The sequence below is a fragment of the Salmo salar genome, chromosome ssa03 (genome assembly GCF_905237065.1).
Source record: "Salmo salar chromosome ssa03, Ssal_v3.1, whole genome shotgun sequence".
NCBI classification, from domain to species: Eukaryota; Metazoa; Chordata; class Actinopteri; order Salmoniformes; family Salmonidae; genus Salmo; species Salmo salar.
In genome coordinates this window covers 91,881,905-91,906,790 of record NC_059444.1, presented here as the reverse complement: position 1 = coordinate 91,906,790, position 24,886 = coordinate 91,881,905, and the positions used below count along the sequence as shown (strand labels likewise).

At 43.8% G+C, this 24,886-nt stretch overlaps 1 protein-coding gene across 3 annotated transcripts in view; it reads left to right on the top strand.

Moving 5' to 3' along the window:
* The window catches only part of LOC106594506 (rho GTPase-activating protein 44), a 165,439-nt gene that overhangs the window by 108,852 nt on the left and 31,701 nt on the right, over positions 1-24,886 (top strand). For all 3 annotated transcript variants that reach the window (XM_045715775.1, XM_045715774.1, XM_045715773.1), the window contains exons 2-11: positions 6,122-6,161; positions 6,326-6,448; positions 6,638-6,714; positions 7,178-7,289; positions 9,022-9,098; positions 9,352-9,469; positions 19,355-19,423; positions 20,120-20,201; positions 20,436-20,563; positions 22,013-22,124. In XM_045715775.1, the coding sequence (XP_045571731.1) occupies positions 6,122-6,161; positions 6,326-6,448; positions 6,638-6,714; positions 7,178-7,289; positions 9,022-9,098; positions 9,352-9,469; positions 19,355-19,423; positions 20,120-20,201; positions 20,436-20,563; positions 22,013-22,124 (938 nt within the window). The remainder of the gene's footprint in view (positions 1-6,121; positions 6,162-6,325; positions 6,449-6,637; positions 6,715-7,177; positions 7,290-9,021; positions 9,099-9,351; positions 9,470-19,354; positions 19,424-20,119; positions 20,202-20,435; positions 20,564-22,012; positions 22,125-24,886) is intronic.

Genomic DNA, 24,886 nt, shown 5'->3' with positions numbered 1-24,886 from the left:
TCCTTCTACTCTCTCCACCCTAACCCAATCCTGACTGATATGTTTTCTCCTTCTACTCTCTCCACCCTAACCCAATCCTGACTGGTATGTTTTCTCCTTACCCTCTCCACCCTAACCCAATCCTGACTGGTATGTTTTCTCCTTCTACCCTCTCCACCCTAACCCAATCCTGAATGGTATGTTTTCTCCTTCTACCCTCTCCACCCTAACCCAATCCTGACTGGTATGTTTTCTCCTTACCCTCTCCACCCTAACCCAATCCTGACTGGTATGTTTTCTCCTTCTACCCTCTCCACCCTAACCCAATCCTGACTGGTATGTTTTCTCCTTCTACCCTCTCCACCCTAACCCAATCCTGACTGGTATGTTTTCTCCTTACCCTCTCCACCCTAACCCAATCCTGACTGGTATGTTTTCTCCTTCTACCCTCTCCAACCTAACCCAATCCGGACTGGTATGTTTTCTCCTTACCCTCTCCACCCTAACCCAATCCTGACTGGTATGTTTTCTCCTTCTACCCTCTCCACCCTAACCCAATCCTGACTGGTATGTTTTCTCCTTCTACTCTCTCCACCCTAACCCAATCCTGACTGGTATGTTTTCTCCTTCTACCCTCTGCACCCTAAACCAATCCTGACTGATATGTTTTCTCCTTATCCTCTCCACCCTAACCCAATCCTGACTGGTATGTTTTCTCCTTCTACCCTCTCCACCCTAACCCAATCCTGACTGGTATGTTTTCTCCTTCTACCCTCTCCACCCTAACCCAATCCTGACTGGTATGTTTTCTCCTTCTATCCTCTGCACCCTAACCCAATCCTGACTGGTATGTTTTCTCCTTACCCTCTGCACCCTAACCCAATCCTGACTGGTATGTTTTCTCCTTCTACTCTCTCCACCCTAACCCAATCCTTACTGGTATGTTTTTTCCTTCTACCCTCTCCACCCTAACCCAATCCTGACTGGTATGTTTTCTCCTTCTACCCTCTCCACCCTAACCCAATCCTGACTGGTATGTTTTCTCCTTCTACCCTCTCCACCCTAACCCAATCCTGACTGGTATGTTTTCTCCTTCTACCCTCTCCACCCTAACCCAATCCTGACTGGTATGTTTTCTCCTTCTACTCTCTCCACCCTAACCCAATCCTGACTGGTATGTTTTCTCCTTCTACCCTCTGCACCCTAACCCAATCCTGACTGGTATGTTTTCTCCTTCTACCCTCTCCACCCTAACCCCATCCTGACTGGTATGTTTTCTCCTTCTACCCTCTCCACCCTAACCCAATCCTGACTGGTATGTTTTCTCCTTACCCTCTCCACCCTAACCCAATCCTGACTAGTATGTTTTCTCCTTCTACTCTCTCCACCCTAACCCAATCCTGACTGGTATGTTTTCTACTTCTACCCTCTCCACCCTAACCCAATCCTGACTGATATGTTTTCTCCTTACCCTCTCCACCCTAACCCAATCCTGACTGATATGTTTTCTCCTTCTACCCTCTCCACCCTAACCCAATCCTGACTGGTATGTTTTCTCCTTCTACTCTCTCCACCCTAACCCAATCCTTGGCTGGTATGTTTTCTCCTTACCCTCTCCATCCTAATCCAATTCTGACTGGTATGTCTTCTCCTTCTACTCTCTCCACCCTAACCCAATCCTGACTGGTATGTTTTCTCCTTCTACTCTCTCCATCCTAACCCAATCCTGACTGGTATGTTTTCTCCTTCTACTCTCTCCACCCTAACCCAATCCTGACTGGTATGTTTTCTCCTTCTACCCTCTCCACCCTAACCCAATGCTGACTGGTATGTTTTCTCCTTCTACCCTCTCCACCCTAACCCAATCCTGACTGGTATGTTTTCTCCTTCTACCCTCTCCACCCTAACCCAATCCTGACTGGTATGTTTTCTCCTTCTACCCTCTCCACCCTAACCCAATCCTGACTGGTATGTTTTCTCCTTCTACCCTCTCCACCCTAACCCAATCCTGACTGGTATGTTTTCTCCTTCTACTCTCTCCACCCTAACCCAATCCTGACTGGTATGTTTTCTCCTTCTACCCTCTCCACCCTAACCCAATCCTGACTGGTATGTTTTCTCCTTCTACTCTCTCCACCCTAACCCAATCCTGACTGGTATGTTTTCTCCTTCTACCCTCTCCACCCTAACCCAATCCTGACTGGTATGTTTTCTCCTTACCCTCTCCACCCTAACCCAATCCTGACTGGTATGTTTTCTCCTTCTACCCTCTGCACCCTAACCCAATCCTGACTGGTATGTTTTCTCCTTCTACTCTCTCCACCCTAACCCAATCCTGACTGATATGTTTTCTCCTTCTACTCTCTCCACCCTAACCCAATCCTGACTGGTATGTTTTCTCCTTACCCTCTCCACCCTAACCCAATCCTGACTGGTATGTTTTCTCCTTCTACCCTCTCCACCCTAACCCAATCCTGACTGGTATGTTTTCTCCTTCTACCCTCTCCACCCTAACCCAATCCTGACTGGTATGTTTTCTCCTTCTACTCTCTCCACCCTAACCCAATCCTGACTGGTATGTTTTCTCCTTCTACTCTCTCCACCCTAACCCAATCCTGACTGGTATGTTTTCTCCTTCTACTCTCTCCACCCTAACCCAATCCTCACTGGTATGTTTTCTCCTTCTACTCTCTCCACCCTAACCCAATCCTGACTGGTATGTTTTCTCCTTCTACCCTCTGCACCCTAACCCAATCCTGACTGGTATGTTTTCTCCTTCTACCCTCTCCACCCTAACCCAATCCTGACTGGTATGTTTTCTCCTTCTACCCTCTCCACCCTAACCCAATCCTGACTGGTATGTTTTCTCCTTCTACCCTCTCCACCCTAACCCAATTCTGACTGGTATGTTTTCTCCTTCTACCCTCTCCACCCTAACCCAATCCTGACTGGTATGTTTTCTCCTTACCCTCTCCACCCTAACCCAATCCTGACTGGTATGTTTTCTCCTTCTACTCTCTCCACCCTAACCCAATCCTGACTGATATGTTTTCTCCTTACCCTCTCCACCCTAACCCAATCCTGACTGATATGTTTTCTCCTTCTACCCTCTCCACCCTAACCCAATCCTGACTGGTATGTTTTCTCCTTCTACCCTCTCCACCCTAACGCAATCCTGACTGGTATGTTTTCTCCTTACCCTCTCCACCCTAACCCAATCCTGACTGGTATGTTTTCTCCTTCTACTCTCTCCACCCTAACCCATTCCTTACTGGTATGTTTTCTCCTTACCCTCTCCACCCTAACCCAATCCTGACTGGTATGTTTTCTCCTTCTACTCTCTCCACCCTAACCCAATCCTGACTGGTATGTTTTCTCCTTACCCTCTCCACCCTAACCCAATCCTGACTGGTATGTTTTCTCCTTCTACTCTCTCCACCCTAACCCAATCCTGACTGGTATGTTTTCTCCTTACCCTCTCCACCCTAACCCAATCCTGACTGGTATGTTTTCTCCTTCTACTCTCTCCACCCTAACCCAATCCTGACTGGTATGTTTTCTCCTTCTACTCTCTCCACCCTAACCCAATCCTGACTGGTATGTTTTCTCCTTACCCTCTCCACCCTAACCCAATCCTGACTGGTATGTTTTCTCCTTCTACCCTCTCCACCCTAACCCAATCCTGACTGGTATGTTTTCTCCTTCTTCCCTCTCCACCCTAACCCAATCCTGACTGGTATGTTTTCTCCTTCTACCCTCTCCACCCTAACCCAATCCTGACTGGTATGTTTTCTCCTTCTACCCTCTCCACCCTAACCCAATCCTGACTGGTATGTTTTCTCCTTCTACTCTCTCCACCCTAACCCAATCCTCACTGGTATGTTTTCTCCTTCTACTCTCTCCACCCTAACCCAATCCTGACTGGTATGTTTTCTCCTTCTACCCTCTGCACCCTAACCCAATCCTGTCTGGTATGTTTTCTCCTTCTACCCTCTCCACCCTAACCCAATCCTGACTGGTATGTTTTCTCCTTCTACCCTCTCCACCCTAACCCAATCCTGACTGGTATGTTTTCTCCTTACCCTCTCCACCCTAACCCAATCCTGACTGATATGTTTTCTCCTTCTACCCTCTCCACCCTAACCCAATCCTGACTGATATGTTTTCTCCTTCTACTCTCTCCACCCTAACCCATTCCTTACTGGTATGTTTTCTCCTTACCCTCTCCACCCTAACCCAATCCTGACTGGTATGTTTTCTCCTTCTACTCTCTCCACCCTAACCCAATCCTGACTGGTATGTTTTCTCCTTACCCTCTCCACCCTAACCCAATCCTGACTGGTATGTTTTCTCCTTCTACTCTCTCCACCCTAACCCAATCCTGACTGGTATGTTTTCTCCTTACCCTCTCCACCCTAACCCAATCCTGACTGGTATGTTTTCTCCTTCTACTCTCTCCACCCTAACCCAATCCTGACTGGTATGTTTTCTCCTTCTACCCTCTCCACCCTAACCCAATCCTGACTGGTATGTTTTCTCCTTACCCTCTCCACCCTAACCCAATCCTGACTGGTATGTTTTCTCCTTCTACCCTCTCCACCCTAACCCAATCCTGACTAGTATGTTTTCTCCTTCTACTCTCTCCACCCTAACCCAATCCTGACTGATATGTTTTCTCCTTCTACCCTCTCCACCCTAACCCAATCATGACTGGTATATTTTCTCCTTCTACCCTCTCCACCCTAACCCAATCCTGACTGGTATGTTTTCTCCTTCTACCCTCTCCACCCTAACCCAATCCTGACTGGTATGTTTTCTCCTTCTACTCTCTCCACCCTATCCCAATCCTGACTGGTATGTTTTCTCCTTCTACTCTCTCCACCCTAACCCAATCCTGACTGGTATGTTTTCTCCTTCTACTCTCTCCACCCTAACCCAATCCTGACTGGTATGTTTTCTCCTTCTACCCTCTCCACCCTAACCCAATCCTGACTGGTATGTTTTCTCCTTCTACCCTCTCCACCCTAACCCAATCCTGACTGGTATGTTTTCTCCTTCTACTCTCTCCACCCTAACCCAATGCTGACTGGTATGTTTTCTCCTTCTACTCTCTCCACCCTAACCCAATCCTGACTGGTATGTTTTCTCCTTCTACCCTCTCCACCCTAACCCAATCCTGACTGGTATGTTTTCTCCTTCTACCCTCTCCACCCTAACCCAATCCTGACTGGTATGTTTTCTCCTTCTACTCTCTCCACCCTAACCCAATGCTGACTGGTATGTTTTCTCCTTCTACCCTCTCCACCCTAACCCAATCCTGACTGGTATGTTTTCTCCTTCTACTCTCTCCACCCTAACCCAATCCTGACTGGTATGTTTTCTCCTTCTACTCTCTCCACCCTAACCCAATCCTGACTGGTATGTTTTCTCCTTCTACCCTCTCCACCCTAACCCAATCCTGACTGATATGTTTTCTCCTTCTACCCTCTCCACCCTAACCCAATGCTGACTGGTATGTTTTCTCCTTCTACCCTCTCCACCCTAACCCAATCCTGACTGGTATGTTTTCTCCTTCTACTCTCTCCACCCTAACCCAATCCTGACTGGTATGTTTTCTCCTTCTACCCTCTCCACCCTAACCCAATCCTGACTGGTATGTTTTCTCCTTCTACCCTCTCCACCCTAACCCAATCCTGACTGGTATGTTTTCTCCTTCTACCCTCTCCACCCTAACCCAATGCTGACTGGTATGTTTTCTCCTTCTACCCTCTCCACCCTAACCCAATCCTGACTGGTATGTTTTCTCCTTCTACTCTCTCCACCCTAACCCAATCCTGACTGGTATGTTTTCTCCTTCTACCCTCTCCACCCTAACCCAATCCTGACTGATATGTTTTCTCCTTCTACCCTCTCCACCCTAACCCAATCCTGACTGGTATGTTTTCTCCTTCTACTCTCTCCACCCTAACCCAATCCTGACTGGTATGTTTTCTCCTTCTACTCTCTCCACCCTTACCCAATCCTGACTGGTATGTTTTCTCCTTCTACTCTCTCCACCCTAACCCAATGCTGACTGGTATGTTTTCTCCTTCTACTCTTTCCACCCTAACCCAATCCTGACTGGAATGTTTTTTCCTTCTAGGGCAGAAAAAACTGAAGTGTTAAGCGACGATCTTCTGCAGGTAAATAAGTGTGTGTGTGTGTGTTTGTGTGTGTGTGTTTCTGTGTGTGTGTGTGTGTGTGTTTGTGTGTGTGCATTTGTGTGAGTGTGTGTGTGCCTGTGTGTGTGTGATTTCTGGCCTGCCTGTTAGCGTGGTGTCTGATACGTGTTGCTGTGCTGGTCTAGGTGGAGAAGCGGTTGGACCTGGTCAAACAGGTGACACACAGCACTCACAAGAAGCTGGCCGCCTGCCTGCAGGGCCAACAAGGGGCTGAAGAGAGAGAGAAGAAATCAGTCAAGTCTCCCTCAGTAAGCACCTATCAGATTCTTGTTTATTCAATGTGTCAGTGAGTTTCTTTCTGTCTTATTTCAAATAAACCAGGAATAAATACAAATCCATAATATCCCCATTCACAGTGACAGGGGAATATGTTCTGCTACCTTGTGAGGTGATATGATATGAAATACAGTACGTTAATACTTTCTGTCTTGTGTCAGAAAAAGCTACCACTAACCATCCTGGCACAATGTATGGTAGAAGGAGCTGCTGTGCTGGGGGACGACTCTCTACTAGGGTGAGTCTCTTTATACGCACTCTCACTCTCTCACTCTCTCTCTCACTCACTCACTCACTCACTCACTCACTCACTCACTCACTCACTCACTCACTCACTCACTCACTCACTCACTCACTCACTCACTCACTCACTCACTCACTCACTCACTCACTCACTCACTATTTTACTCACATACCTTTTTTATGTTGATTCTGCCATAATTCCACTCTGTCCTCTTTGACCTTGTTCTCTAGCTGATGCATTCTGATTAGCTGAAGCCGGGTCCTAGCTGACGTTGTGATTGGCTATGGCTGCGTCCTAGCTGACGTTGTGATTGGCTATGGCTGCGTCCTAGCTGATGTTGTGATTGACTGGGACCTAGCTAACATTGTGATTGGCTGTGGCAGGGACCTAGCTGACGTTGTGTCTGGCTGTGGCTGGGACGCATCTGATGTTTTGATTGGCTCTGTTCGCCTAACAGGAAGATGCTGAACCTGTGTGGGGAGACAGAGGAGAAGCTGGCCCAGGAACTGATTCAGTTTGAGTTCCAGATAGAGAAAGATGTGGTGGAGCCTCTCTATGAGCTGGCTGAGGTGAGTCCTACTGTCTCTATGACAAGTTGAGTCCTACTGTCACTATGATGAGGTGAGTCCGACTGTCACTATGATGAGGTGAGTCCTACTGTCACTATGATGAGGTGAGTCCTACTTTCACTATGATGAGGTGAGTCCTACTTTCACTATGATGAGGTGAGTCCTACTGTCACTATGATGAGGTGAGTCCTACCGTCACTATGATGAGGTGAGTCCTACTGTCACTATGATGAGGTGAGTCCTACTGTCACTATGATGAGGTGAGTCCTACCGTCACTATGATGAGGTGAGTTCTACTGTCACTATGATGAGGTGAGTCCTACTGTCACGATGATGAGGTGAGTCTTACTTTCAATATGATGAGGTGAGTCCTACTTTCACTATGATGAGGTGAGTCCTACTGTCACTATGATGAGGTGAGTCCTACTTTCACTATGATGAGGTGAGTCCTACTGTCACTATGATGAGGTGAGTCCTACTGTCACTATGATGAGGTGAGTCCTACTGTCACTATGATGAGGTGAGTCCTACTTTCACTATGATGAGGTGAGTCCTACTGTCACTATGATGAGGTGAGTCCTACTTTCACTATGATGAGGTGAGTCCTACTGTCACTATGATGAGGTGAGTCCTACTTTCAATATGATGAGGTGAGTCCTACTGTCACTATGATGAGGTGAGTCCTACTGTCACTATGATGAGGTGAGTCCTACTGTCACTATGATGAGGTGAGTCCTACTTTCACTATGATGAGGTGAGTCCTACTGTCACTATGATGAGGTGAGTCCTACTGTCACTATGATGAGGTGAGTCCTACTGTCACTATGATGAGGTGAGTCCTACTTTCACTATGATGAGGTGAGTCCTACTGTCACTATGATGAGGTGAGTCCTACTGTCACTATGATGAGGTGAGTCCTACTTTCAATATGATGAGGTGAGTCCTACTGTCACTATGATGAGGTGAGTCCTACTGTCACTATGATGAGGTGAGTCCTACTGTCACTATGATGAGGTGAGTCCTACTTTCACTATGATGAGGTGAGTCCTACTGTCACTATGATGAGGTGAGTCCTACTTTCACTATGATGAGGTGAGTCCTACTGTCACTATGATGAGGTGAGTCCTACTGTCACTATGATGAGGTGAGAATCCTACTTTCAATATGATGAGTCGAGTCCTACTTTCACTATGATGAGGTGAGTCCTACTGTCACTATGATGATGTGAGCCCTACTGTCACTATGATGAGGTGAGTCCTACTTTCACTATGATGAGGTGAGTCCTACTGTCACTATGATGAGGTGAGTCCTACTGTCACTATGATGAGGTGAGTCCTACTTTCAATATGATGAGGTGAGTCCTACTGTCACTATGATGAGGTGAGTCCTACTGTCACTATGATGAGGTGAGTCCTACTGTCACTATGATGAGGTGAGTCCTACTGTCACTATGATGAGGTGAGTCTTACTGTACCTAGCCATACATTACTTGAAGTTATAATTGTTATAATTGCTGTCCAGAGGCTGCCCACAACATTCTATCTCTGACTGAACATGCTATCTCTGACTGAACATGATCGTTAAAACACAATGTCAGCATGTTGATTATTGTCTATTAACTTCAGGGTGGTGGAATATTCCTCCCATCTCCACTGGCAGATAACTAGTAGATAACTGAATGTAGTGGAGATACATTATAGAGGAGGTTTGATGTGTTCCTGTCTCTTCCCAGGTGGACATTCCCAACATCCAGAAACAGAGGAAACATTTAGCCAAGCTGGTCCTGGACATGGACTCAGCTCGCACACGGTGAGGGATGGACTGCATGTTAACATACAGGGAGGGACCTTCCACCCTCTTCACTGGCCTTCACGTCTTAAGACATGCTCATGTTTACAATAATACTTAGACGAGCATGTTCCTTCCCTCCGTGGTTGTGTCTCAAATCGCACCCTTATCCCTATATAGTGCGCTACTGGAGTAGGATGCCATTTGGGATGCTGTGTGTGTTGGTGTTCCATCCCTCCTCCTAACTCTTCTTATGTCTCCTCCTTTCCTGTAGGTTTCACCAGTCGTCCAAGTCCTCCAGTCACCCTAGCAACCTGCAGGCGGGCGGGGCCAAGGGTGAGGCCCTCAGAGAGGAGATGGAAGAGGCAGCCAATAGGATGGAGATCTGCAGGGTGAGTCACAGGGTTCTAGAGGTTCAGGCTCCTCCTCCTTCACCTACTGTATTCCACTGTCTCCCCCCACACCATGAAACTACATTAACCACTACAAGGTTACAGACTGTATTAACCACTACAAGGTTACAGACTGTATTAACCACTACAAGGTTACAGGCTGTATTAACCACTACAAGGTTACAGACTGTATTAACCACTACAAGGTTACAGACTGTATTGACCACTACAAGGTTACAGGCTGTATTAACCACTACAAGGTTACAGACTGTATTAACCACTACAAGGTTACAGACTGTATTAACCACTACAAGGTTACAGACTGTATTAACCACTACAAGGTTACAGACTGTATTAACCACTACAAGGTACAGGCTGTATTAACCACTACAAGGTTACAGACTGTATTAACCACTACAAGGTTACAGACTGTATTAACCACTACAAGGTTACAGGCTACATTAACCACTACAAGGTTACAGGCTGTATTAACCATTACAAGGTTACAGACTGTATTAACCACTACAAGGTTACAGACTGTATTAACCACTACAAGGTTACAGACTGTAATAACGACTACAAGGTTACAGGCTACATTAACCACTACAAGGTTACAGACTGTATTAACCACTACAAGGTTACAGACTGTATTAACCACTACAAGGTTACAGGCTACATTAACCACTACAAGGTTACAGACTGTAATAACGACTACAAGGTTACAGGCTACATTAACCACTACAAGGTTACAGACTGTATTAACCACTACAAGGTTACAGGCTGTATTAACCACTACAAGGTTACAGGCTACATTAACCACTACAAGGTTACAGGCTACATTAACCACTACAAGGTTACAGACTGCATTAACCACTACAAGGTTATATACTGTATTAACCACTACAAGGTTACAGTCTGTATTAACTACTACAAGGTTACAGTCTGTATTAACTACTACAAGGTTACAGGCTGTATTAACCACTACAAGGTTACAGGCTACATTAACTTCTACAAGGTTACAGTCTGTATTAAGGTTACAGGCTACATTAACCACTACAAGGTTACAGGCTACATTAACCACTACAAGGTTACAGACTGCATTAACCACTACAAGGTTATATACTGTATTAACCACTACAAGGTTACAGTCTGTATTAACTACTACAAGGTTACAGTCTGTATTAACTACTACAAGGTTACAGGCTGTATTAACCACTACAAGGTTACAGGCTACATTAACTTCTACAAGGTTACAGTCTGTATTAAGGTTACAGGCTACATTAACCACTACAGGGTTACAGACTGTATTAACCACTACAAGGTTACAGACTGTATTAACCACTACAAGGTTACCGACTGTATTAACTACTACTAGGGTACAGGCTGTATTAACCACTACAAGGTACAGGCTGTATTAACCACTACAAGGTTACAGACTGTATTAACCACTACAAGGTTACAGTCTGTATTAAGGTTACAGGCTACATTAACCACTACAGGGTTACAGACTGTATTAACCACTACAAGGTTACAGACTGTATTAACCACTACAAGGTTACAGACTGTATTAACTACTACAAGGGTACAGGCTGTGTTAACCACTACAAGGTTACAGACTGTATTAACCACTACAAGGTTACAGGCTGTATTATCCACTACAAGGTTACAGACTGCATTAACCACTACAAGGTTACAGGCTGCATTAACCACTACAAGGTTACAGACTGTATTAACCACTACAATGTTACAGACTGTATTAACCACTACAAGGTTACAGGCTGTATTATCCACTACAAGGTTACAGACTGCATTAACCACTACAAGGTTACAGGCTGTATTATCCACTACAAGGTTACAGACTGCATTAACCACTACAAGGTTACAGGCTGCATTAACCACTACAAGGTTACAGACTGTATTAACCACTACAATGTTACAGACTGTATTAACCACTACAAGGTTACAGGCTGTATTATCCACTACAAGGTTACAGACTGCATTAACCACTACAAGGTTACAGGGTGCATTAACTACTACAAGGGTACAGGCTGTATTAACCACTACAAGGTTACAGACTGTATTAACCACTACAAGGTTACAGGCTGTATTATCCACTACAAGGTTACAGACTGCATTAACCACTACAAGGTTACAGGCTGCATTAACCACTACAATGTTACAGACTGTATTAACCACTACAAGGTTACAGGCTGTATTATCCACTACAAGGTTACAGACTGCATTAACCACTACAAGGTTACAGGGTGCATTAACTACTACAAGGGTACAGGCTGTATTAACCACTACAAGGTTACAGACTGTATTAACCACTACAAGGTTACAGGCTGTATTATCCACTACAAGTTTACAGACTGCATTAACCACTACAAGGTTACAGGCTGCATTAACCACTACAAGGTTACAGGCTGTATTAACCACTACAAGGTTACAGACTATATTAACCACTACAAGGTTACAGGCTACATTAACCACTACAAGGTTACAGACTGCATTAACCACTACAGGGTTACAGACTGTATTAACCACTACAAGGTTACCGACTGTATTAACTACTACTAGGGTACAGGCTGTATTAACCACTACAAGGTACAGGCTGTATTAACCACTACAAGGTTACAGACTGTATTAACCACTACAAGGTTACAGTCTGTATTAAGGTTACAGGCTACATTAACCACTACAGGGTTACAGACTGTATTAACCACTACAAGGTTACAGACTGTATTAACCACTACAAGGTTACAGACTGTATTAACTACTACAAGGGTACAGGCTGTATTAACCACTACAAGGTTACAGGCTGTATTATCCACTACAAGGTTACAGACTGCATTAACCACTACAAGGTTACAGACTGTATTAACCACTACAAGGTTACAGGCTGTATTATCCACTACAAGGTTACAGACTGCATTAACCACTACAATGTTACAGACTGTATTAACCACTACAAGGTTACAGGCTGTATTATCCACTACAAGGTTACAGACTGCATTAACCACTACAAGGTTACAGGGTGCATTAACTACAACAAGGGTACAGGCTGTATTAACCACTACAAGGTTACAGGCTGTATTATCCACTACAAGGTTACAGACTGCATTAACCACTACAAGGTTACAGGCTGCATTAACCACTACCTTGTTACAGGCTGTATTAACCACTACAAGGTTACAGGCTGTATTATCCACTACAAGGTTACAGACTGCATTAACCACTACAAGGTTACAGGGTGCATTAACTACTACAAGGGTACAGGCTGTATTAACCACTACAAGGTTACAGACTGTATTAACCACTACAAGGTTACAGGCTGTATTATCCACTACAAGGTTACAGACTGCATTAACCACTACAAGGTTACAGGCTGCATTAACCACTACAATGTTACAGACTGTATTAACCACTACAAGGTTACAGGCTGTATTATCCACTACAAGGTTACAGACTGCATTAACCACTACAAGGTTACAGGGTGCATTAACTACTACAAGGGTACAGGCTGTATTAACCACTACAAGGTTACAGACTGTATTAACCACTACAAGGTTACAGGCTGTATTATCCACTACAAGTTTACAGACTGCATTAACCACTACAAGGTTACAGGCTGCATTAACCACTACAAGGTTACAGGCTGTATTAACCACTACAAGGTTACAGACTATATTAACCACTACAAGGTTACAGGCTACATTAACCACTACAAGGTTACAGACTGCATTAACCACTACAGGGTTACAGACTGTATTAACCACTACAAGGTTACCGACTGTATTAACTACTACTAGGGTACAGGCTGTATTAACCACTACAAGGTACAGGCTGTATTAACCACTACAAGGTTACAGACTGTATTAACCACTACAAGGTTACAGTCTGTATTAAGGTTACAGGCTACATTAACCACTACAGGGTTACAGACTGTATTAACCACTACAAGGTTACAGACTGTATTAACCACTACAAGGTTACAGACTGTATTAACTACTACAAGGGTACAGGCTGTATTAACCACTACAAGGTTACAGGCTGTATTATCCACTACAAGGTTACAGACTGCATTAACCACTACAAGGTTACAGACTGTATTAACCACTACAAGGTTACAGGCTGTATTATCCACTACAAGGTTACAGACTGCATTAACCACTACAATGTTACAGACTGTATTAACCACTACAAGGTTACAGGCTGTATTATCCACTACAAGGTTACAGACTGCATTAACCACTACAAGGTTACAGGGTGCATTAACTACAACAAGGGTACAGGCTGTATTAACCACTACAAGGTTACAGGCTGTATTATCCACTACAAGGTTACAGACTGCATTAACCACTACAAGGTTACAGGCTGCATTAACCACTACCTTGTTACAGGCTGTATTAACCACTACATGGTTACAGACTGCATTAACCACTACAAGGTTACAGGCTGTATTAACCACTACAAGGTTACAGACTATATTAACCACTACAAGGTTACAGGCTACATTAACCACTACAAGGTTACAGACTGCATTAACCACTATAGGGTTACAGACTGTATTAACCACTACAAGGTACAGGCTGTATTAACCACTACAAGGTTACAGACTGTATTAACCACTACAAGGTTACAGTCTGTATTAAGGTTACAGGCTACATTAACCACTACAGGGTTACAGACTGTATTAACCACTACAAGGTTACAGACTGTATTAACCACTACAAGGTTACAGACTGTATTAACCACTACAAGGTTACAGACTGTATTAACTACTACAAGGGTACAGGCTGTGTTAACCACTACAAGGTTACAGACTGTATTAACCACTACAAGGTTACAGGCTGTATTATCCACTACAAGGTTACAGACTGCATTAACCACTACAAGGTTACAGGCTGCATTAACCACTACAAGGTTACAGACTGTATTAACCACTACAATGTTACAGACTGTATTAACCACTACAAGGTTACAGGCTGTATTATCCACTACAAGGTTACAGACAGTATTAACCACTACAAGGTTACAGGCTGTATTATCCACTACAAGGTTACAGACTGCATTAACCACTACAAGGTTACAGGCTGCATTAACCACTACAAGGTTACAGACTGTATTAACCACTACAATGTTACAGACTGTATTAACCACTACAAGGTTACAGGCTGTATTATCCACTACAAGGTTACAGACTGCATTAACCACTACAAGGTTACAGGGTGCATTAACTACTACAAGGGTACAGGCTGTATTAACCACTACAAGGTTACAGACTGTATTAACCACTACAAGGTTACAGGCTGTATTATCCACTACAAGTTTACAGACTGCATTAACCACTACAAGGTTACAGGCTGCATTAACCACTACAAGGTTACAGGCTGTATTAACCACTACAAGGTTACAGACTATATTAACCACTACAAGGTTACAGGCTACATTAACCACTACAAGTTTACAGACTGCATTAACCACTACAGGGTTACAGACTGTATTAACCACTACAAGGTTACCGACTGTATTAACTACTACTAGGGTACAGGCTGTATTAACCACTACAAGGTACAGGCTGTATTATCCACTATAAGGTTACAGACTATATTAACCACTACAGGGTTACAGACTGTATTAACCACTACAAGGTTACCGACTGTATTAACCACTACAAGGTTACAGGCTGTATTATCCAATACAAGGTTACAGACTGCATTAACCACTACAAGGTTACATACTGTATTAACAACTTCAAGGTTATATACTGTATTAACCACTACAGGGTTACAAACTGTATTAACCACTACAAGGTTACATACTGTATTAACCACTACAGGGTTACAAACTGTATTAACCACTACAAGGTTACAGACTGTATTAACCACTACAAGTTTACATGCTGTGTTAACCACTACAAGGTTACAGGCTGTATTAACCACTACAAGGTTACAGAATGTATTAACCACTACAAGGTTACAGACTGCATTAACCACTACAAAAGGTTACAGACTGTATTAACCACTACAAGGTTACAGACTGTATTAACCACTACAAGGTTACAGACTGTATTAACCACTACAAGGTTACAAACTGTATTAACCACTACAAGGTTACAGGCTGTATTAACCACTACAAGGTTACAGACTGTATTAACCACTACAAGGTTACAGACTATATTAACCACTACAAGGTTACAGGCTACATTAACCACTACAAGGTTACAGACTGCATTAACCACTACAGGGTTACAGACTGTATTAACCACTACAAGGTTACCGACTGTATTAACTACTACTAGGGTACAGGCTGTATTAACCACTACAAGGTACAGGCTGTATTAACCACTACAAGGTTACAGACTGTATTAACCACTACAAGGTTACAGTCTGTATTAAGGTTACAGGCTACATTAACCACTACAGGGTTACAGACTGTATTAACCACTACAAGGTTACAGACTGTATTAACCACTACAAGGTTACAGACTGTATTAACTACTACAAGGGTACAGGCTGTATTAACCACTACAAGGTTACAGACTGTCTTAACCACTACAAGGTTACAGACAGTATTAACCACTACAAGGTTACAGGCTGTATTATCCACTACAAGGTTACAGACTGCATTAACCACTACAAGGTTACAGGGTGCATTAACTACTACAAGGGTACAGGCTGTATTAACCGCTACAAGGTTACAGACTGTATTAACCACTACAAGGTTACAGGCTGTATTATCCACTACAAGGTTACAGACTGCATTAACCACTACAATGTTACAGACTGTATTAACCACTACAAGGTTACAGACTGTATTAACCACTACTAGGTTACAGGCTGTATTATCCACTACAAGGTTACAGACTGCATTAACCACTACAAGGTTACAGGGTGCATTAACTACTACAAGGGTACAGGCTGTATTAACCACTACAAGGTTACAGACTGTATTAACCACTACAAGGTTACAGGCTGTATTATCCACTACAAGGTTACAGACTGCATTAACCACTACAAGGTTACAGGCTGCATTAACCACTACACGGTTACAGGCTGTATTAACCACTACATGGTTACAGACTGCATTAACCACTACAAGGTTACAGGCTGTATTAACCACTACAAGGTTACAGACTATATTAACCACTACAAGGTTACAGGCTACATTAACCACTACAAGGTTACAGACTGCATTAACCACTACAGGGTTACAGACTGTATTAACCACTACAAACGTTTATAGACTGTATTAACCACTACAAGGTTACAGAATGTATTAACCACTACAAGGTTACAGACTGCATTAACTACTACAAGGTTACAGACTGTATTAACCACTACAAGGTTATAGGCTGTATTAACCACTACAAGGTTTCAGACTGTATTAACCACTACAAGGTTACAGACTGCATTAACCACTACAAGGTTACAGACTGCATTAACCACTACAAGGTTACAGACTGTATTAACCACTACAAAAGGTTATAGACTGTATTAACCACTACAAGGTTACAGAATGTATTAACCACTACAAGGTTATAGGCTGTATTAACCACTACAAGGTTTCAGACTGTATTAACCACTACAACGTTACAGACTGTATTAACCACTACAAGGTTACAGGCTGTATTAACCACTACAAGGTTACAGACTGTATTGACCACTACAAGGTTACAGTCTGTATTAAGGTTACAGGCTACATTAACCACTACAGGGTTACAGACTGTATTAACCACTACAAGGTTACAGACTGTATTAACCACTACAAGGTTACAGACTGTATTAACTACTACAAGGGTACAGGCTGTATTAACCACTACAAGGTTACAGACTGTATTAACCACTACAAGGTTACAGACAGTATTAACCACTACAAGGTTACAGGCTGTATTATCCACTACAAGGTTACAGACTGCATTAACCACTACAAGGTTACAGGGTGCATTAACTACTACAAGGGTACAGGCTGTATTAACCGCTACAAGGTTACAGACTGTATTAACCACTACAAGGTTACAGGCTGTATTATCCACTACAAGGTTACAGACTGCATTAACCACTACAATGTTACAGACTGTATTAACCACTACAAGGTTACAGACTGTATTAACCACTACTAGGTTACAGGCTGTATTATCCACTACAAGGTTACAGACTGCATTAACCACTACAAGGTTACAGGGTGCATTAACTACTACAAGGGTACAGGCTGTATTAACCACTACAAGGTTACAGACTGTATTAACCACTACAAGGTTACAGGCTGTATTATCCACTACAAGGTTACAGACTGCATTAACCACTACAAGGTTACAGGCTGCATTAACCACTACACGGTTACAGGCTGTATTAACCACTACATGGTTACAGACTGCATTAACCACTACAAGGTTACAGGCTGTATTAACCACTACAAGGTTACAGACTATATTAACCACTACAAGGTTACAGGCTACATTAACCACTACAAGGTTACAGACTGCATTAACCACTACAGGGTTACAGACTGTATTAACCACTACAAACGTTTATAGACTGTATTAACCACTACAAGGTTACAGAATGTATTAACCACTACAAGGTTACAGACTGCATTAACTACTACAAGGTTACAGACTGTATTAACCACTACAAGGTTATAGGCTGTATTAACCACTACAAGGTTTCAGACTGTATTAACCACTACAAGGTTACAGACTGCATTAACCACTACAAGGTTACAGACTGCATTAACCACTACAAGGTTACAGACTGTATTAACCACTACAAAAGGTTATAGACTGTATTAACCACTACAAGGTTACAGAATGTATTAACCACTACAAGGTTATAGGCTGTATTAACCACTACAAGGTTTCAGACTGTATTAACCACTACAACGTTACAGACTGTATTAACCACTACAAGGTTACAGGCTGTATTAACCACTACAAGGTTACAGACTGCATTAACCACTACAATAGGTTACAGACTGTATTAACCACTACAAGGTTACATACTGTATTAACAACTTCAAGGTTACATACTGTATTAACCACTACAGGGTTACAAACTGTATTAACCACTACAAGGTTACAGGCTGTATTAACCACTACAAGGTTACAGACTGTATTAACCACTACAAGGTTACAGGCTGTATTAACCACTACAAGGTTACAGGCTGTATTAACCACTACAAGGTTACAGACTGTATTAACCACTACAAGGTTACAGACTGTATTAACCACTACAAGGTTACAGACTGTATTAACCACTACAAGGTTACAGACTGCATTAACCACTACAATAGGTTACAGACTTTATTAACTACTACAAGGTTACATACTGTATTAACAACTTCAAGGTTACATACTGTATTAACCACTACAGGGTTACAAACTGTATTAACCACTACAAGGTTACATACTGTATTAACCACTACAGGGTTACAAACTGTATTAACCACTACAAGGTTACAGACTGTATTAACCACTACAAGTTTACATGCTGTATTAACCACTACAAGGTTACAGGCTGTATTAACCACTACAAGGTTACAGAATGTATTAACCACTACAAGGTTACAGACTGCATTAACCACTACAAAAGGTTACAGACTGTATTAACCACTACAAGGTTACAGACTGTATTAACCACTACAAGGTTACAGACTGTATTAACCACTACAAGGTTACAAACTGTATTAACCACTACAAGGTTACAGGCTGTATTAACCACTACAAGGTTACAGACTGTATTAACCACTACAAGGTTACAGGCTGTATTAACCACTACAAGGTTACAGACTGTATTAACCACTACAAGGTTACAGGCTGCATTAACCACTTCAAAGTTACAGGCTGCAATAAGGTTAAAGGTAATTTCTAATTCTCTTTTCCAGGATCAACTATCAGCGGATATGTATAATTTTGTGGCCAAAGAAATAGACTATGCAAACTACTTTCAGACGGTTAGTACATTTTCTTTATCAATGCATTTGCCCTTCAGATGACCCTGACTCCTTTTACAGTCATTTTGCTGAGCTGGTGTTTAAACCTCACCTTTTTTACCCCTCTGTCCCTCTGTGTCTCTCTGTACTTCTGTCACCCTCTGTCTCTCTGTGTCTCCCTCTGTGTCCCTCTGTGTCCCTCTGTCTCCCTCTGTTTCCCTCTGTCACTCTCTGTCACCCTCTGTTTCCCTGTGTGTCTCTCTGTATCCCTCTCTTTCCCTGTGTCTCTGTCCCCCTCTCTGTCCCTGTGTCTCTGTCCCCCTCTCTGTCCCTGTGTCTCTGTCCCCCTCTCTGTCCCTGTGTCTCTGTCCCCCTCTCTGTCCCTGAGTCTCTGTCCCCCTCTCTGTCCCTGAGTCTCTGTCCCCCTCTCTGTCCCTGTGTCTCTGTCCTCCTCTCTGTCCCTGTGTCTCTGTCCCCCTCTCTGTCCCTGTGTCTCTGTCCCCCTCTCTGTCCCTGTGTCTCTGTCCCCCTCTCTGTCCCTGAGTCTCTGTCCCCCTCTCTGTCTCTGTTTCTGTCCCCCTCTCTGTCCCTGTGTCTCTGTGCCCCTCTCTGTCTCTGTGTTTCTGTCCCCCTGTCTGTCCCTGTGTCTCTGTCCCCCTCTCTGTCTCTGTTTCTGTCCCCCTGTCTGTCCCTGTGTCTCTGTGTGTCTCCCTGTAGCTCATAGAGATCCAGGCAGAATATCACAGGAAGTCTCTAGAGATCCTCCAGAGTGTCCTGCCCACCATTAAAGCTCACCAGGGTGAGTCAATGTGTGTGTGTGTGTGTGTGTGTGTGTGTGTGTGTGTGTGTGTGTGTGTGTGTGTGTGTGTGTGTGTGTGTGTGTGTGTGTGTGTGTGTGTGTGTGTGTGTGTGTGTGTGTGTGTGTGTGTGTGTGTGAGAGAGAGAACTTGTCCATGCCTGCACATGTGTATGTGCACATGCCTGTCTGCTCCTCGTGTGTCTAACTGTTGTATAATGTGTTGTACCGCCACAGAGGCGTGGGTGGAGAAGCCTTCGTATGGCAAGGCCCTAGAGGAACACCTGACCATCAGCAGCAGAGAGATCGCCTTCCCCATCGAGGCCTGTGTCACAATGCTGCTGGAGTGTGGCATGCAGGAGGAGGTATAGACAAAGTTGAAGCCTTCTTAACACTACTAAGTTTTACCAGACCCAGATGAAGCCTACTTAACACTACTAAGTTTCCCAGACCCAGATGTAGCCTACTTAACACTACTAAGTTTCCCAGACCCAGATGAAGCCTTCTTAACACTACTAAGTTTTCCCAGACCCAGATGAAGCCTACTTAACACTAAGTTTCTCAAACCCAGATGAAGCCTACTTAACACTACTAAGTTTCCCAGATCCAGATGAAGCCTTCTTAACACTACTAAGTTTCCCAAACCCAGATGAAGACTACTTAACAGTACGAAACATTCTGATTACAGAGTAGTGTAAATATAGGATTTAGCCGTTAGAGAGTGTTGATTGTAGACAAAGTTACAGTATGTACTAGATTTATATTTCACTATTTATCTCTATGATGACCCTGCTCTGATTCCCTGACTTCCTGACTCCCTGACTTCCTGTCTTCCTGACTCCCTGTCTTCCTGACTCCCTGATTCCCTGTCTTCATGACTCCCTGTCTTCATGACTCCCTGTCTTCCCGTCTTTCTGACTCCCTGTCTTCCTGACTCCCTGTCTTCCCGTCTTTCTGACTCCCTGTCTTCATGACTCCCTGTCTTCATGACTCCCTGTCTTCCCGTCTTTCTGACTCCCTGTCTTCATGACTCCCTGTCTTCATGACTTCCTGTCTTCCTGTCTTCCTGACTCCCTGTCTTCATGACTTCCTGTCTTCCTGTCTTCCTGACTCCCTGTCTTCCTGACTCCCTGTCTTCCTGACTCCCTGTCTTCCTGACTCTCTGTCTTCCTGACTCCCTGTATTCTTGTTTTCCTGACTCTCTGTCTTCCTGTCTTCCTGACTCCCTATCTTCCTGTCTTTCTGACTCCCTGTCTTCCTGACTCCCTATTTTCCTGTCTTTCTGACTCCCTGTCTTCCTGAATCCCTGACTTCCTGTCTTCCTGGCTCCCTGTCTTCCTGACTCCCTGTCTTCCTGTCTTCCTGACTCCCTGACTCCCTGTCTTCCTGACTCCCTGTCTTCATGACTCCCTGTCTTCCTGACTCTCTGTCTTCCTGTCTTCCTGACTCCCTGTCTTCCTGACTCCCTGTCTTCATGACTCCCTGTCTTCCTGACTCCCTGTCTTCCTGTCTTCCTGACTCCCTGACTCCCTGTCTTCCTGACTCCCTGACTCCCTGTCTTTCTGACTCCCTGTCTTCCTGACTCCCTGTCTTCTTGACTCCCTGTCTTCATGACTCTCTGTCTTCCTGACTCCCTGTCTTCCTGTCTTCCTGACTCCCTGTCTTCCTGTCTTCCTGACTCCCTGTCTTCCTGACTTCCTGTCTTCCTGGCTCCCTGTCTTCCTGACTCCCTGTCTTCCTGTCTTCCTGACTCCCTGACTCCCTGTCTTCCTGACTCCCTGTCTTCCTGTCTTCCTGACTCCCTGTGTGTGTAGGGTCTGTTCAGAGTGGCTCCCTCAGCCTCCAAGCTGAAGAAGCTGAAGGCCTCCCTGGACTGTGGTGTTATGGACGTACAGGAGTATTCAGCTGACCCCCACGCCATCGCAGGTTACCTTACACACCCAGACACACGCATATAGACACACACCCACACACAGTATATGAAAACACTCAAATACACTGACTCAAATACACTCCCATGCATTTAACCCCGGTATTTGTAAATAGTATTTGAAATAAGTATTTCAAAATACACTCAAATATAATTTGATAGACTATTTAGTTTTTACAAATAACCATTAAAATACTCGAAATTTAAAAAAAAAGTATTTTAAATACTACACTGAACAAAAATATAAATTCATCATGTAAAGTGTTGGTCCTATGTTTCATGAGCTGAAATAAAATATCCCAGAAATGTTCCATACGCATAAAAAGCTTATTTCTCTCAAATGTGCTCAAATTTGTTTACCTCCCTGTTAGTGAGCATTTCTCCTTTGCAAGATAATCCATCCACCTGACAGGTGTGGCATATCAAGAAGCTGATTAAACAGCATGATCATTACACAGGTGCTTGGAACAATAAAAGGCCACTCTAAAATGTACAGTTTTGTCACACAACACAATGCCCCAGATGTCACAAATTTCGAGTGAGTGTGCAATTGGCATGCTGACTGCAGGAATGTCCACCAGAGCTGTTGCCAGAGAATTGAATGTTCATTTCTCTATCATAAGCTGCCTCCAACAGCGTTTTAGAGAATTTGGCAATGCGTCCAACCGGCCTCAAAACCACAGACCACGTGTACGGCGTTGTGTGGGTGAGCAGTTTGCTGATGTCAACGTTGTGAACAGTGTGCCCCATGGTGGCGGTGGGGTTATGGTATGGGCAAGCATAAGATACGGACAATGAACATAATTGCATTTTATCAATGGCAATTTTAATGCACAGAGATACCGTGACGAGATCCTGAGGCCCATTGTCGTGCCATTCATCCGCCACCATCACCTCATGTTTCAGCATGATAATGCACAGCCCATGTCACAAGGATCTGTACACAATTCTGAAAATGTCCCAGTTCTTCCATGGTCTGCATACTCACCAGACATGTCACCCATTGAGCATGTTTGGGATGCTCTGGATCAATGTCTAGGACAGCGTGTTCCAGTTCCCGCCAATATCCAGCAACTTTGCACAGCCATTGAAGAGGAGTGGGACAACCTTCCACAGGCCACAATCAACAGCCTGATCAACTCTATGTGAAAGTGATGTGTCGCGCTGCATGAGGCAAATGGTCACACCAGATACTGACTGGTTTTCTGATCCACGCTCCTACCTTTTTTATAAGGTATCTGTGACCAACAGATGCATGTCTGTATTCCCAGTCATGTGACATCCATAGATTAGGGCCTAATTAATTTATTTCAATTCACTGATTTAATTATATTAACTGTACTCAGTAAAATCTTTGAAATTATTGCAGGTTACGTTTATATTTTTGTTCAGGATAGATACTAAAATGCACAGGTTTTTGAACCCAGGTCTGACATGCAAACACACACGCATACACTACACACACACATACACCATCGCAGATTAATTTACACCCCCACACACCTCGTACCTCTCTCTCTCTCTGGCGCAGGCTCTGGTCTCCATAACAACGAGCCTTTAGCTAGCTCCATTGTCTATATATAACCATTAGATATAACTCTGCTTTCAGGAGATTCATGCCTCCAGAAATACATACATCAATGTTAGGTCAACACAATCAAGGCTAACTTGTGTTTGTGGAAGACTGTTGTCCTTCACACCTTGTTGCCTATTTCCTTCACACCTTGTTGCCTATTTCCTTGTTGCCTATTTCCTAACATCCTCCTCCTCCAGTAGTGAGCCGGCATGCGTCCCAAATGACATCATATTCCCTATTTAGTGCACTACTGTTGACCAGGACCCATATGCCTCGACAACTACTATGATTATTATTATTTGACCATGCTGGTCATTTATGAACATTTGAACATCTAGGCCATGTGCTGTTATAATCTCCACCCGGCACAGCCAGAAGAGGACTGGCCACCCCTCATAGCCTGGTTCCTCTCTAGGTTTCTTCCTTGGTTTTGGCCTTTCTAGGGAGTTTTTCCTAGCCACCGTGCTTCTACACCTGCATTGCTTGCTGTTTGGGGTTTAAGGCTGGGTTTCTGTACAGCACTTTGAGATATCAGCTGATGTAAGAAGGGCTATATAAATACATTTGATTTGATTTGATATGCTTCTGGTCAAAAGTAGTGCACTATATAGGGAATAGGGGCTCTGGTCAAAAGTAGTGCACTATATAGGGAGTAGGGACCGGTCATCGTGAAGTGCTTTGAAACGATGGTCATGGCCCACATCAAGGCCAGCATGCCAGGAACACTGGACCCAGTCCAGTTTGAATACCGCTCCAACAGAACCAAGGAAGATGCCAATTTCCATCACTATTCACGTGGCCGTAACACATCTGGACAAGAGGAACACTTATGTGAGAATGCTGTTCATTGACTACAGTTCAGAATTCAGCTCAGAGCGTCCTCAGTTCTTTGCTGTACTTCCTGTTCACCCACGACTGCGTGGCTTTGCAAGACACCAACTCCATCATCAAGTTTGCTGATGACACCACAGTTATAGGCCTGATAACTAACAATGATGAGTCAGCCAATAGGGAGGAGCTGAGTGAACTGACATTATGGTACCAGGACAACACCCTCCACATCAGCAAAACAAATGAGTTGATTGTTGACTTCAGGAAGTAGAGGAGGGAACATGCTCCGCTCCACATCCACAGGACTGCAGTGGAGAGGGTCAGCAGTTTAAGTTCCTCTGTGTCCACATC